This window comes from Ptiloglossa arizonensis, chromosome 4, assembly GCF_051014685.1.
Source record: "Ptiloglossa arizonensis isolate GNS036 chromosome 4, iyPtiAriz1_principal, whole genome shotgun sequence".
Lineage (NCBI taxonomy): Eukaryota > Metazoa > Arthropoda > Insecta > Hymenoptera > Colletidae > Ptiloglossa > Ptiloglossa arizonensis.
In genome coordinates, this window is record NC_135051.1 from 5,714,327 (window position 1) to 5,727,242 (window position 12,916).

Consider the following 12,916-nt stretch of genomic DNA (forward strand, 5'->3'; position numbering starts at 1 on the left):
CCAAATTTTACCGTAACGATCGCGAGAACGAACGAACTTCGCCCCGAATTGCAGTTAGAATTATTTATTTACCACGAATCGAGTGACTCGTTCGTTGAAATTACGAAATTAAATATGCATTCCTCGGAGACTGCGCAGTGGAGAATACGCTACTTTACGATCCACGGTCACGAAACGACGCTCGATTCTTTTCCGCGGGATTGTGAAACACGATAAAAGAAAGAATTATTACTATTAAAGAAAAAAGAAAATTATTATTATTATAATTAAAAAAAAAAAAAGATTATGTTACGCGTCGTTCGAAGTTATATATATATATATATATATATATATATAGATATACGTACAATGGCGCACGATTTTCTCGAGTCGCTCGGCTCCGCCAAAAATTGTAAATTGTAGTGATAAAAATTGTTAAAACTGAAATTATATGTATATTATATACGTATATATGTATATGTATACGTATATGTATATGTATATGTATATGTATATGTATATGTATATGTATATGTATATGTATATGTATATGTATATGTATATGTATATGTATATGTATATGTATATGTATATGTATATGTATATGTATATGTATATGTATATGTATATGTATATGTATATGTATATGTATATGTATATGTATATGTATATGTATATGTATATGTATATGTATATGTATATGTATATGTATATGTATATAAACGTGTAAAAATACGTAAGAAGCGATCACGCACGAGGGACTGTGTTGCATTTCACGTGGTTTATTGGGGTGTGAGACACGAAAAATAATGCCTGCCTAGAGCAAACAAACGTGTATCGACATCTCGTGTTCGAATAATTGCGCTGCCTTTCCCGATTAAAATAATTAAAACAAAACAAACCACCGAGGGACACGTACAGACATGTACACGTACACACAGCCATCTACCTACACAGAAACACAAACGAGCAAAAAGATGTAGAGAGACAGAAAAACGAGTCTTAAGGAACATTTTCGCGATTCTACGCGACCCCACGTATTAAATACTCGCGAGCGAATCTTATCTTTACCACTTTCAAGCGACCCGACATGGTACTCGCGCGCGTTTCGCGGCGATCGCGCGACCGATACACGTCGAATCGATCGCGGTCGAACGATCACCGTTCAAGCGAGCAAATTAACAGAATTATATCGTCGCAGCCCGCATAAATATTATTCCGAACTAATCGACTCGACCCGCCGCCTGATTTATAAAACCAAAAGAAATAAAACAAAAAAGAAATGGTCGATGTTCGCAGCGTTATCGTTTTATCCCAATTTTAAATGTTTACTGTATGATAAAATTGTAATATAGTCGTTGAGCAAATAAAGCTCGTTTTTCGATATCGCGATATACACATCGCAGGATCCCCCTTAAACGTTCCCGTGCGCTCAGGTTATCGGTAACCCGGACCTGCGTGAATTTTATTTCTTTGTTAACAGTATATTTACCATCCAGTCGGAATTCACTGGTTCACGGTGAAGTTTTTTTTATAAAACAAATTTCCGCGATACAACACAGCGTGATCTCTGAAGTTATGACTTTGGGGTAGGTGTATCTAACTGGTAGGTATATGACTGCTGGTAGATACATATCGACATATAACTGGTAAGTATATATAAATATATACAGTACATATAATTTTTAGGATATAATACACGTCTTGTTTAATGAATTTTCAATTCATTAATACTTTAAAACATTACTCATTACTATAACAGTAACACAACTCACATGGCTACAACTTCCAAGTTGACGACCACAAAGCAAGTGGGTAAACAGATTTGAAGTTGTGTCTTTTCTAATTATATCGTTATTGCAATAAATAAGCTATTTATTTCACCGGTAGATGAGTAATAAAACAAAATGATTTAATAAAAAAAGAAATATTTCATTGATCTATTTTTCAATTTTGGTCACTTTGTACCACTGTACACGTTCAGTAACTATACCCCAAAACGACTATTAATTTCTTCTATCGGAAAATTCCCAGACACATTTTCCTAATTCCAACCACGGAATTACTCTCAAGTTCCATAAAACAAGATAACGCATATTTAAAAAATAATACAACCACGAAACAGAATATCGAATAAACTTGCTCCCAAAGTGCTCCGGATCGATATCTAATCCAGCTAATGAAAGCACGTCGCATAAATTCTAGACGTTTTCGTTAATTTTTCACGAATCACCGTTATCATCGTCTAAATCCACCCATAAGAACCGGTGTTCCCGCTACTTGAGGTAGTATTCCCATGCTGAAGCGTCTCGAAGCATTCGCCTAAATTTCAACTCGAAATTTTAGTGTTAAGAATTCGGTGCATCCATGGAAGAAGAAATAACAATTCGAGTGGAGAGCAATTGTTCAAAACCTAGACATACGCTACACCCCATAACATACGTCTCATGGTTCCTAGGGGTAGGAGTAGCTCGTCCTGACAAATGGCCCAAACCGATTACTATGATCTTTCGTGGGCTACATTTGGCCACCTGTTCGGTAGCTGTTGCATTCTCCGTGATGGATTTCAAAGAATTCCAGAAGGAATTCACCAGTGAGCTCTTCGAGATCATGTACTGCATGAACGAAACTATCTGCCACGTGTCAGCTTATTACTACGTGTTCCACGCTATACAACACTATGATAAGTGGCCAGAGCTAATGAGGATAATGGAATCGTTGGACGTGCAAATCTGTAGAGAACTTCCCATAAATGATGGACCAGTCAGGATCGGGCAGATCTTAGCCATCCTGATCGTTTTTCTATTGGGTCCCGTGTCATTGGTCGGTCATGTTCTCTATTATCAATTCATCGCGCCAGATCAGATATTCGCGTCGGATCTATTTCTTTATTACACGATCGCGCAGACTCTGACGAACAGTTTCGTGTTCGATCTAGTGGTGTACATGATCTGTAACAGATTCAGGACGATTAATGGTATCATTGAACAATTGGACGAAATATCCGGAGCATATTGGGCCACGATGAAAATTCGGAGGATCAGGAAGCTACACAGTGGTACATAAACGAAATTATTATTTTATCGTCGAGTTGCATTTCTTAACGATTTATAACGTTGAAATTTGAACTATCGAAAAATGTTTCGGGAAAGTTCAGTTAGTTCAGTCGAGGGTATAAGCGAATTAGTTTCAGAGAAGGCAAAATTTCATTTTTAGAGAAAGTATTATTTATTTCTTCACCGACAATAACGAATATTCAAGAATATTCGCCATAACTATATTATGGTACGAAAAAGTGATTGAAATGTTACTCAGTTCAGTAAGAGCTATATTAGTAACGAAAAATATATGTTGTACAAGGGACTCACTTCTCTCCCTTTATTCCCTATCTCTTAAAACTGTTAAACTCTTCAAAATTTATCTCGACCTCCTGATGATTCTTATCGTTAATTTATTATACACGATACTCGGTAAAAAAAATGTCAACTTTTCAAGAAAATTTCCTAAAAATTCATACGTCGATTCTCCTCCTTGCAGAAGCATGCTCCGTGATAACGAAAGCAAACGAAATCTACGGTATAGATCTACTATTGTGTTCGACGAACGCGTTCATAATGGTAGTTACGAAGCTTTTCAGAATCTACATGAGCGCGGCGGAGCACAAAAGTGGGTTCATATTCTTGAACAACGAGATCTGGATGATCTACGGTGGACAATTCATCGTGATGTGTTGGGTATGCACGTTGACGCACCGTGAAATCGATAAAATCGGCCCTTTTATAGAGAAGTTCGTATTGAATAACCAACACTCGACCAAGTTCAATCAATTAACACTAGGAAATTTTCGTAACAAGTCACCGACACGATTAGAGATCTGTAACGATTCAGCCGATCTACATCGACCAACGATGAATCTAAACGGTTTTGGAATGGAGACCCTTCTACTAACGAATTTCGAACGTGACTGCGTCAGAAACGAAGTGAACGATTTTATGTTACAATTGCAACAATACCGGGTAAAATTCACAGCTTGCGACTTTTTCGAAATGGACAATTCCTTGTTGACAAGAGTAAGTACAATAGATACATATTATTTACAAAAAATGCCTCGCCAACTTCAAACGTTTATTTATACATCGAAGGTAGTATACTCAATATTCCAAAGCAAAAAATTGTTTGCATTAGAAATCTGGAGTCAATCTTCTCTAATATATACACCAAACCGGTTGAAGTCAATTTAGGACTTTTGTGAATAATTACCGTACAATAAAAACATCACTTGGCACATTTACGTAGAAATTTCGTTTTCAGTTCGTGAGCGTGATCACCACGTACTTGATCATTCTCGTTCAATTCTATGAACTCGAGGAGTCGTCGAGGTCCGACAAAATTATCGGGAATGATACGAATAATATTAATAATGATAATCAGACGCAGTACATTCTGTAACCAATTCGAAATTGGTCAAACGATTTTATTCAAATACTTTTTCGCAAGAAAAATAGAGTATTTGGTCTCGTAAAATATGTCATTGCAAAACACGTGGAAAAGTGGTTCATAGCTGTGTACCATGCGTTAAATAAATACATAAAAAATTATGAATGATGATCAACGTCTTAGCCTACATTTCGCGGTTGTCTTCATTGTGATACATCTTAACCTCATTCAACATCCCCTTGATATTCTTCTTGGACTGTCGATCTTGATCGCTGGTAATGGTGATCTTATTCTCCTTACCTGTCGACGTTTCAATTACGGAAACTTTCATGATACCTGAAATGATTACACAGAATGGTGGACAATGAACAAAATACAGAAATAATTTATGTATATTTTAAACGTTTTGAACTCCCTTTAACAATAGTTAGAAGGAACATTACAACTGGAAAAATTAGAACTTCTTTCCTTTTCTGCTTCTCTTCATTTTGTTGTAGAATGAAAGGAAGAATTAATCAAGAGTTAGTTAACAAAATGATGTATCTTTGTTCTCTTTTTGTTGTTATCGAATGAGAGGACATCCTTTGTAATTACTACCGACAAGTAACATTCAAAATAAACATTTAGATAAACATATGCACGAATCAAAAGATGTCATTCTTACGTTTCGATTTCTACTCGTTATTGAACTTATGAACAGAATGTTCAAAGTACAATTTGAGACACATTGGATTCTGCTGTACACATACCATTAGCATCAACGTCGAACGTGACCTCAATCAGAACCACAGCTCTAGGCACAGGCAGAATACCCAACAGTTCGAACCTGCCAAGGATGGTGTTGTCGTTAGTCAAAGTTCTCTCTCCTTCGTACACTTTAATAAACTCACCATAAACGTGGTGAATAATTGCAACTTTTTAGTTGATATCAGTGTGTTCCTCTCAATCAAGAGCCGACCAATACAATACTGTAAATGTATATCTTGTCCATCTTGGAGTTCCTCAGAAATTTCTCACCTGATTCGAACAGAGAGTCGATTTCGATGCTGGCTTGCATAAACAAGCTCAGAGTCCTCTTAGCCCTCTCATAGGCAGTTCTCAAGCGTCTCGAAGCTCCTTTGTGCAAGCTCAGATTTTTTTGACTTTTTTTGAACTTCTGGTTGAAACAGTTCATCATGCGATTATCAAAGTCCTCTTCCTCAAGATAGAAATTCTTCGTCTTGTTCTTGTGGCTGATTCTGATGATCAGTTTACCTTCAAAACTGATCACCCTGAACAGTCAGTGCTTCATGTAGCTCTGTAGCATCTACAGTTGCAACTTTGAAATGATGGCCAATCAACCTCTTTATGTCTGTGCAATTAATAATCAAGTATCAGTAAATCTGCCATAGGATCAAAGAATGGAACAACAGCGAGGACAATGGTGAAAGGAACTTGAGGTGTATATTGACATGATTGGTTAGTGTTCGATGATCCTTTAAGTTAGCAAAAAGCTTTTCTTCCATACAGCCATTCACATAAATAAATGTAACACCACACACAGGAAAAAGGTTTGCAAATGAGAGAGAAACAGCTTGTAAGAGAAAAATGTTTTGTGTATTTTTCTTCTTTTTTTACAGTATTGTGCTTTAAAAAGAAAAAGTAATGATAGAAAATCGGAACAACAAAATGTAATAAAAAAAAACTATCTATTTTTATGGTATTTCTTTAAAAAAAAAATTAGTATGTCAACTACAGAGACCAAATAATTGGGTAAGATCAATTATAAATTTCACCTGCGACAATATAATGCACCCAGCTATAAACACAAATATTGACAAGGTAAACGTAATATTGTTATAAACATTGATATAATATTGATACCTTGACATTGTTAAATGTCAGGTATTTATATATCAGATGAATTATTTTGCATGAAATAAACAAAAATTGAAACTTACAATCAGCAATCTTCCAGACTATGTTGCTGTGTTACAACACTTGGATATGATTATGAATATTAATAATAATTCTGTGTCATGACATGTAAAACTTCTTAAAAACTAAATGTATATGTGCATGTCATTATCTTTAAAAAGATTAAAGGGATATCGATGTGTTAATGGTACATATATTAATAAGGATTGAAGTGTATCATACAAAATTTATGAAAGAAAAATGCAGGAAGAATTGCAAAGAAGATCAGGATTTAAATTGTTTTTTAAGTTACTCACCACAGTGTTGTCCGAGTTCAATTTTCTTGTTCAGTGGCAATTATTTCAATCTCTCCATCCTGAGAGGACTTAAGCATGAATACGTGGTGCCCAGATCGATTCCAATTGCTGGAGGCTTCAACACGTTTTATAGCTGCAAAAAATAGCACAAGTTAAAAAATATGTTGGCATGTCCACCAAAAATTCGTTGATTCGCGTTTCAACTTCCAGAATTCTTCGATAGCATACGACAAATAAACAACTACTTCGATAAGAGTATCAAAACTTTCCGAATATAAATATATTTTACACCATAACTTATTACTAATAATTCGTGAATTAATTTGCAATCGAAATGTACATACATGCATAGACAAATCAAATAAAAAAATGAGACACAATAAGGAAAGACGTTTTACGTTACGAACATGACCAGAAATTTGACCAAAATTAATCACGAATAGCATTTATAATCAACGTACCAATTTCATTATAATATGCTTCCAAGTTGCTATCAATTAACATTTATTGTAAATTGCAACGCATCGACGACGCGAATCATCGTGTTCAAATTCCAACGGAAAAATTCTACCGAATCAATTCAAATCTTTCTAACAATCGAATAGGCCGAACTCAATATGATGCAACTTCAACATGACATTTGTATCGTTGATCCTTTTGACTATACAAACTTTGTTATATCGAAAAGAATCCACTAAAGAGTTAAACGCAAATCCAAAATATAATCAGACGTATTCATCTTTAATTTCGTTTACTTTTCGTATATATATTTGGATAAGTCAGAGTCTTACCATTTCTTAGGCACCATGTGTGGTTTTTCCTCACCAAGGATGGGAGGAAACAGAACGATTTGGAACGTTCTGTGTTCATCATCACATTTTTTTAAGTTGGTAATCTTCGTTCAATTGTAACTGTAACGTCGACTTTGAAAATTTGGCGCGAAAACAGAGTGCAACAAGATTTGCACAATACAATACATTTCTATCCAAATTGCAAAATGTGTGTTCTTTCGAATAAAAGAACTTATTTTTATTTCTTTTCCATTAAACTTAACTGCCTCGCATTACACACATACTAACAAATGCAACAGACACGTTATGATATAACCATACGTAATATTCGACACATTCTCGTTTTCTTGAGATTTTATTAAAAATTTGTAAACATTATCGAACATGAACACTCCAGGAAAAATTCAGAAATTAGATGCAACCGTGGTAAATCGAATTGCAGCGGGCGAAGTGATTCAAAGACCAGCAAATGCGTTGAAAGAATTGCTTGAGAACAGGTTAGTCATTTGAAATCCCATAAATATTACATTTCTTTCATGTTACACATTTAATTAAAAACGTTTCAGTCTTGATGCAAAAGCAACTAATATCCAAATTATCGCTAAGGAAGGAGGATTAAAATTATTGCAGGTAGATTTTATAATAATTTAAATGAAAAAGTAACTGTAATAAATTCAGTATTCAATACTATTTTCAGATTCAAGACAATGGTACAGGCATCAGGAAGGAGGACATGGAAATCGTTTGTGAACGATTTACAACAAGTAAATTACAAACATTTGAAGATCTTCGCTCAATATCAACTTTTGGATTTCGTGGTGAAGCTCTAGCAAGCATCAGTCATATAGCACTTTTAACTATCACCACAAAAACAGCTGAAGAGAAGTGTGCATATAAGTATGTGAATTAAATCTTTAAAGGTAAAATGATCAAATGAAAATAATTGAGCCTTTTACAAACTTTTTTTGTTTGTATTAGGGCATCATACATTGACAGCAAACTAAAAGCACCACCCAAAGCATGTGCTGGAAATCAAGGGACCACCATAATGATTGAGAATTTATTTTACAATGTTGCAACACGAAAAAAGGCTTTATCAAATTCAACTGAGGAATTCAACAAAATTACAGATGTAGTCACAAAATATGCAATACATAATCCCACTGTAGGATTTGTGTTGAAAAAATATGGTGAAATAACACCTCAGGTATTTTATTATATATAAAATAGTTGCAATATCATTTGAATTTGATTGAACATTTCTTTTTAAATATGTAGATCCGCACATTGCATAATTCAACAAAAATGAATAATATAAGAGTCCTTTATGGCAATCCAGTCTCTCGTGAATTATTAGAAGTGGAATTTGTAGAAGTATCTTATAAATTTAAAATACATGCCTTAATAACAAATCCCAATTACACAAATAAAAAAATTGTATTTGTTTTATTCATTAATAATCGATTGGTAGAATCTTCTTGTAAGTATAAAATATTGAGACATATAACTTTGATGAAAAAAAAGCATATCATTTATTTTGAAAAATATATTTTACAAATTTTATGAAATTTATTGTTTAAAAAGTATTGTGTTCCAGCAATTCGTAAAATGTTGGAAGAACTTTATACTTTTTATCTTCCAAAAAAAACCCATCCATGGTGCTACATATCATTGGAAATTGATCCACAAAATGTTGATGTTAATGTTCATCCTACAAAACATGAAGTTAAATTTCTTCATGAAAGTTCTATCATTGAAAGAATGAAAGTTATTTTGGATGAAAAACTATCTGGAAACAGTGCTACTAGAACATTTTATGTGCAATCACGATTACCTAAAGCCGATATTACCGAAGAAGTTTTAAAAGAAGTTTTACCAGACTATGAGAACAACAATAGTGATAAAACAAAGAAAGTTCGCCCTCAAGATATGATTAGAACTGATTCATCTGATCAAAAATTGGACAAATTTAATTTTACTACTTGTACAACAGTAAAACAAGCTAGGAATGAAGTATGTAAGGATACTGAATCTGATGAATGTATAAATAATTTCATATCCAACAAATCAAAATCAAACGAAAATACATTAAATAAAACAGATACCAATGAAAGAAATGAAATTATTAATATCATTGATCAACAAAAAGCAGATGATGTATATCGGGAAAATAAATTATCACACTTTGAGGTAGCAGAAACACAAAAATTAACTACACCATGGAGTACCATTGTAAATGATACCAGTCCATCTACGTCGTCAAACTTAATAGTACCTGATGCCTGCAATTTACTGTCATTTACAGAAAATAACAAAGACAAAAGTAAATTAATTAATGTGCAAGATATTTTTGAAACTTCAAATAGCAAATTTGAAGAAGGTATATCAGATAATACAATAAATGAAAAATATATTGATATTGTTGCAGAGAAAGCACGAAAACAAGTACATCAATATTTTGGAAATAGAAGTACCATGGTAGAGAAAAAATCTGTAGAAAACACTAGTCCTTCTAAGGAAACAACTGAAGTTGATGATAACACTGACAAAAATAATAAATCTAATGAAGAAGATACAATAAATGTACATATACCAATAAAGATTGATAGTAATAAAGACAGTACTGTTAATAGCATACAAGAATTTAAATCCTACTCAATAAATACTTTTAGAAGAGAAGTAAAATTAACAAGTATTTTAAAGTTGCGCAAAAAAATAGAAGATGAATGCCATGAAGGGTTGAAAGAAATTTTATCAAATTTAACTTTTATTGGCTGTATAGACCAATCTTCTACTCTTATTCAGAGTGGAGTTAATTTATACCTTTGCAACACCAAAAAAATTGCGTAAGACTACTTAAAAATATTCGTGAAATATTAACAATACATATAAACAATTAAATTGTATTTTGTTCATTTAGAGAGGAGCTGTTTTATGAAATTATGCTTTATGACTTTGCCAACCATGGAGTCATCAAATTTTCCGTAAGTGCGACAAAAATAAACAGCCATTCTTATTGTATTTAGATTTATATCTATTTTTAGGAAGCAATCCCTTTGTATGATTTAGCTCTGTTAGGATTAGATACTAAAGATGCTAACTGGACAGAGGAAGATGGAAGAAAAGAGGATTTAGCAACAAGTGCTAAAGAATTATTATTGGAAAAGGCAGACATGTTGAGGGAGTATTTTTCTATTGTTATAGATAAAAAGGGAAATTTAAAAGCTTTACCAGTATTATTAGGTAAGCATATTTATATAAACTATTAATAGTCAAAATACAATTCAAACTTATTTTTTTCTTTCAGAAAAATATTTTCCACATGAATCTGGTCTTCCTCTATATATACTACGTTTAGCTACAGAAGTTCAATGGTCATTAGAAGAACCATGTTTTCAAAATATTTCTAGAGAAACAGCAAAGTACTATAGTCAAATGAATATCAAACATAATACTCATGATTGGAAGTACATTACAGAACACATTTTATATTCTGCAATTAAAGAGAGCTTACTCCCACCTAAACACTTTACACACGATTCAACAATATTGCAAATTGCTAATTTACCTGATCTATATAAAGTTTTTGAAAGATGTTAAATGTATTTGATTAGACTTTTATCAAGATGACATAAAATCGCCAAATGAAAGTTATAGACATCTTCTATTCATGGATATGTGTGGTTAATTTTAAATTCTGTGTGAAAATTATTTGATCCATGTTAAATGTATCAATAAGCCTGTAAGATAATTCTCATTACATTATTATTTTTTGTACTACATTTATTTAACGAATTATATTTTAGATACCCTAATTGAATTTGTACATTACTTTGTCGAACTTTTGTATTGAAATGTAATAGACATGAAAAACAGCATAAGACAAGGAATGATCAAATCTATGTATGTATGTGTATGACATACACGTCTATTTGTAATAATCAAAGAATCATTAAAGTTCAAATATATGTTACATCTTTGTTAACGTTGACTAATAACTAGTTCTTATTAAGAAATTTATTTATAAAATCTGTAATTTCCGCATACTTTGGTTTTAATTTTCAACATTCACACTCTGTATCTGCTTTACATTTGAATTTCAATCATAATATTGTGGCCAATATTTTATTCAGTAGTACTTTCTAAAAAAAAATTGTATCCTTATTCTTCTTTAAATCCCTTAACATAAAACCATAAATTATCCTTTAGCAACACCAACTAATGCTGGTCTTACCACTCGTTCATGTAATTTATACCCCAGTTTCGATACAACTACAATTGTTCCTGGATCTTTACCTTCAACTTCCTATGTAAAAATATATTTCTTATTACTATCTAATATGACATGATCATAAACTGAAACTTACCTAAATATATTACTCTTACCTGTTGAAATAGTGCTTCATGTTGATTTGGATCAAACTTTTCATTCAATGGATTTAACGAAACTAAACCATGTTTTTTAAATACCTGTAAAAAGAGATTTAAAAGCAATAATTCAATATTTACAATATATATTACCTGAGATTAATACAATTAATTATAGTTCTTTATTTACTTTGTGCAACTGTGCTTCTGTCATCCTTAAACCTTCATATAAGGTCTTTAAATGTGGATTCTTTTCTGTAAGTTCACTTTTTGGTACACTCTCTGTAGCTTTGCCTAAAATATCTGCTACATCCAAGAGATCTTTACAAAAGCCCTGAATACCAAATAGTTTTGCATCTTCTATCTGTTTCATTAATCTAACTCTAAGGTTTTCTCCATCAGCAAGTGCTCTTTTATATTTATCCCCCAACTCATTGTTCTGATTTCTAAGATCCGTTAACTCTTTATTAAGCAGTTCAAGGTCTGCTTTCAATTTTTTTTCATTTTCTGTAAGTTCTGGGATTGTAGATTCTGACACTCCACCTTCTGATTTTTTTTCTTCTCTAATTGTACTATATTCTTGTCGTTGCCAAGAAATGTATGATGGTTGAGATAACCTATAGATCAATAAAAGAGTTGCAAGAAGTATCTTAAATGCATTATTTTTTCCGAGACAAGAAATGAATAAAAGTAAATTAAATCACTTTTATTACATATATCACAATTTTGATGTAAAAACTGACACAATACTAAAATCATATAATAAGTACGCAGTACTTAACAATCTAACCTTTATTTATAAACTGTAAAATACATGTTATAAATTGCACGTATTTCAAAATCATATATTAATAATATGAAATCTTACCTGAATAAAATATTTTTATTTATATTATGCAAGCTATCGATCGTGACACGCGTAAATCTTACTGCAACCGGTACCAAGATCGATGCCATAGTCTCTATAATTTTACGGAAAAAGTGATCGGTAAATGATGAAACTACCGCGATCCTCGTGCTTTCTCAGCGGTTCTCAAACGCTCAAACCCTAATCAATGAAAATAATAACATGAAATACGTCATCTTTCCACGCGTTACATAAACATGATGTAATATTTAAAATTTTTG

General features: G+C 32.6%; 4 protein-coding genes across 7 annotated transcripts; 2 read left to right on the forward strand and 2 right to left on the reverse strand.

The window, feature by feature from the left end:
• Nucleotides 1-1,808: 1,808 nt before the first annotated feature.
• LOC143145552 (uncharacterized) lies at nucleotides 1,809-4,785 on the forward strand. Of its 2 annotated transcripts, XM_076309039.1 has the most exons (3): nucleotides 1,809-3,037; nucleotides 3,517-4,049; nucleotides 4,291-4,785. In XM_076309039.1, exons 1-3 carry the CDS (start codon nucleotides 2,347-2,349, stop codon nucleotides 4,426-4,428), a joined length of 1,362 nt encoding a protein of 453 aa, XP_076165154.1. In that variant the 5' UTR covers nucleotides 1,809-2,346; the 3' UTR covers nucleotides 4,429-4,785. The 2 variants fall into 2 exon arrangements, with proteins under 2 accessions (XP_076165154.1, XP_076165153.1); XM_076309038.1 differs by having other exon boundaries at nucleotides 3,517-4,364.
• On the reverse strand, nucleotides 4,527-8,739 carry LOC143145554 (heat shock 70 kDa protein cognate 4). Of its 2 annotated transcripts, XM_076309044.1 has the most exons (5): nucleotides 7,421-8,739; nucleotides 6,630-6,762; nucleotides 5,307-5,767; nucleotides 5,166-5,242; nucleotides 4,527-4,752 (listed from the first exon to the last, which is right to left on the reverse strand). In XM_076309044.1, exons 1-2 carry the CDS (start codon nucleotides 7,500-7,502, stop codon nucleotides 6,647-6,649), a joined length of 198 nt encoding a protein of 65 aa, XP_076165159.1. In that variant the 5' UTR covers nucleotides 7,503-8,739; the 3' UTR covers nucleotides 4,527-4,752; nucleotides 5,166-5,242; nucleotides 5,307-5,767; nucleotides 6,630-6,646. The 2 variants fall into 2 exon arrangements, with proteins under 2 accessions (XP_076165159.1, XP_076165158.1); XM_076309043.1 differs by lacking the exons at nucleotides 6,630-6,762; nucleotides 7,421-8,739 and having other exon boundaries at nucleotides 5,307-5,762.
• Mlh1 (DNA mismatch repair ATPase Mlh1) lies at nucleotides 7,148-11,393 on the forward strand. The gene is made up of 9 exons (XM_076309045.1): nucleotides 7,148-7,917; nucleotides 7,987-8,050; nucleotides 8,118-8,317; nucleotides 8,399-8,627; nucleotides 8,699-8,900; nucleotides 9,018-10,266; nucleotides 10,341-10,404; nucleotides 10,465-10,663; nucleotides 10,728-11,393. The coding sequence occupies exons 1-9, from the start codon at nucleotides 7,805-7,807 to the stop codon at nucleotides 11,018-11,020; spliced, it is 2,613 nt and encodes an 870-aa protein (XP_076165160.1). The 5' UTR covers nucleotides 7,148-7,804; the 3' UTR covers nucleotides 11,021-11,393.
• On the reverse strand, nucleotides 10,657-12,814 carry Roe1 (grpE protein homolog, mitochondrial Roe1). 2 transcript variants are annotated; one of them, XM_076309040.1, is made up of 5 exons: nucleotides 12,657-12,814; nucleotides 11,979-12,405; nucleotides 11,807-11,890; nucleotides 11,655-11,726; nucleotides 10,657-11,562 (listed from the first exon to the last, which is right to left on the reverse strand). In XM_076309040.1, the coding sequence occupies exons 1-5, from the start codon at nucleotides 12,743-12,745 to the stop codon at nucleotides 11,524-11,526; spliced, it is 711 nt and encodes a 236-aa protein (XP_076165155.1). In that variant the 5' UTR covers nucleotides 12,746-12,814; the 3' UTR covers nucleotides 10,657-11,523. The 2 variants fall into 2 exon arrangements, with proteins under 2 accessions (XP_076165155.1, XP_076165156.1); XM_076309041.1 differs by having other exon boundaries at nucleotides 10,657-11,726.
• Nucleotides 12,815-12,916: the final 102 nt, after the last annotated feature.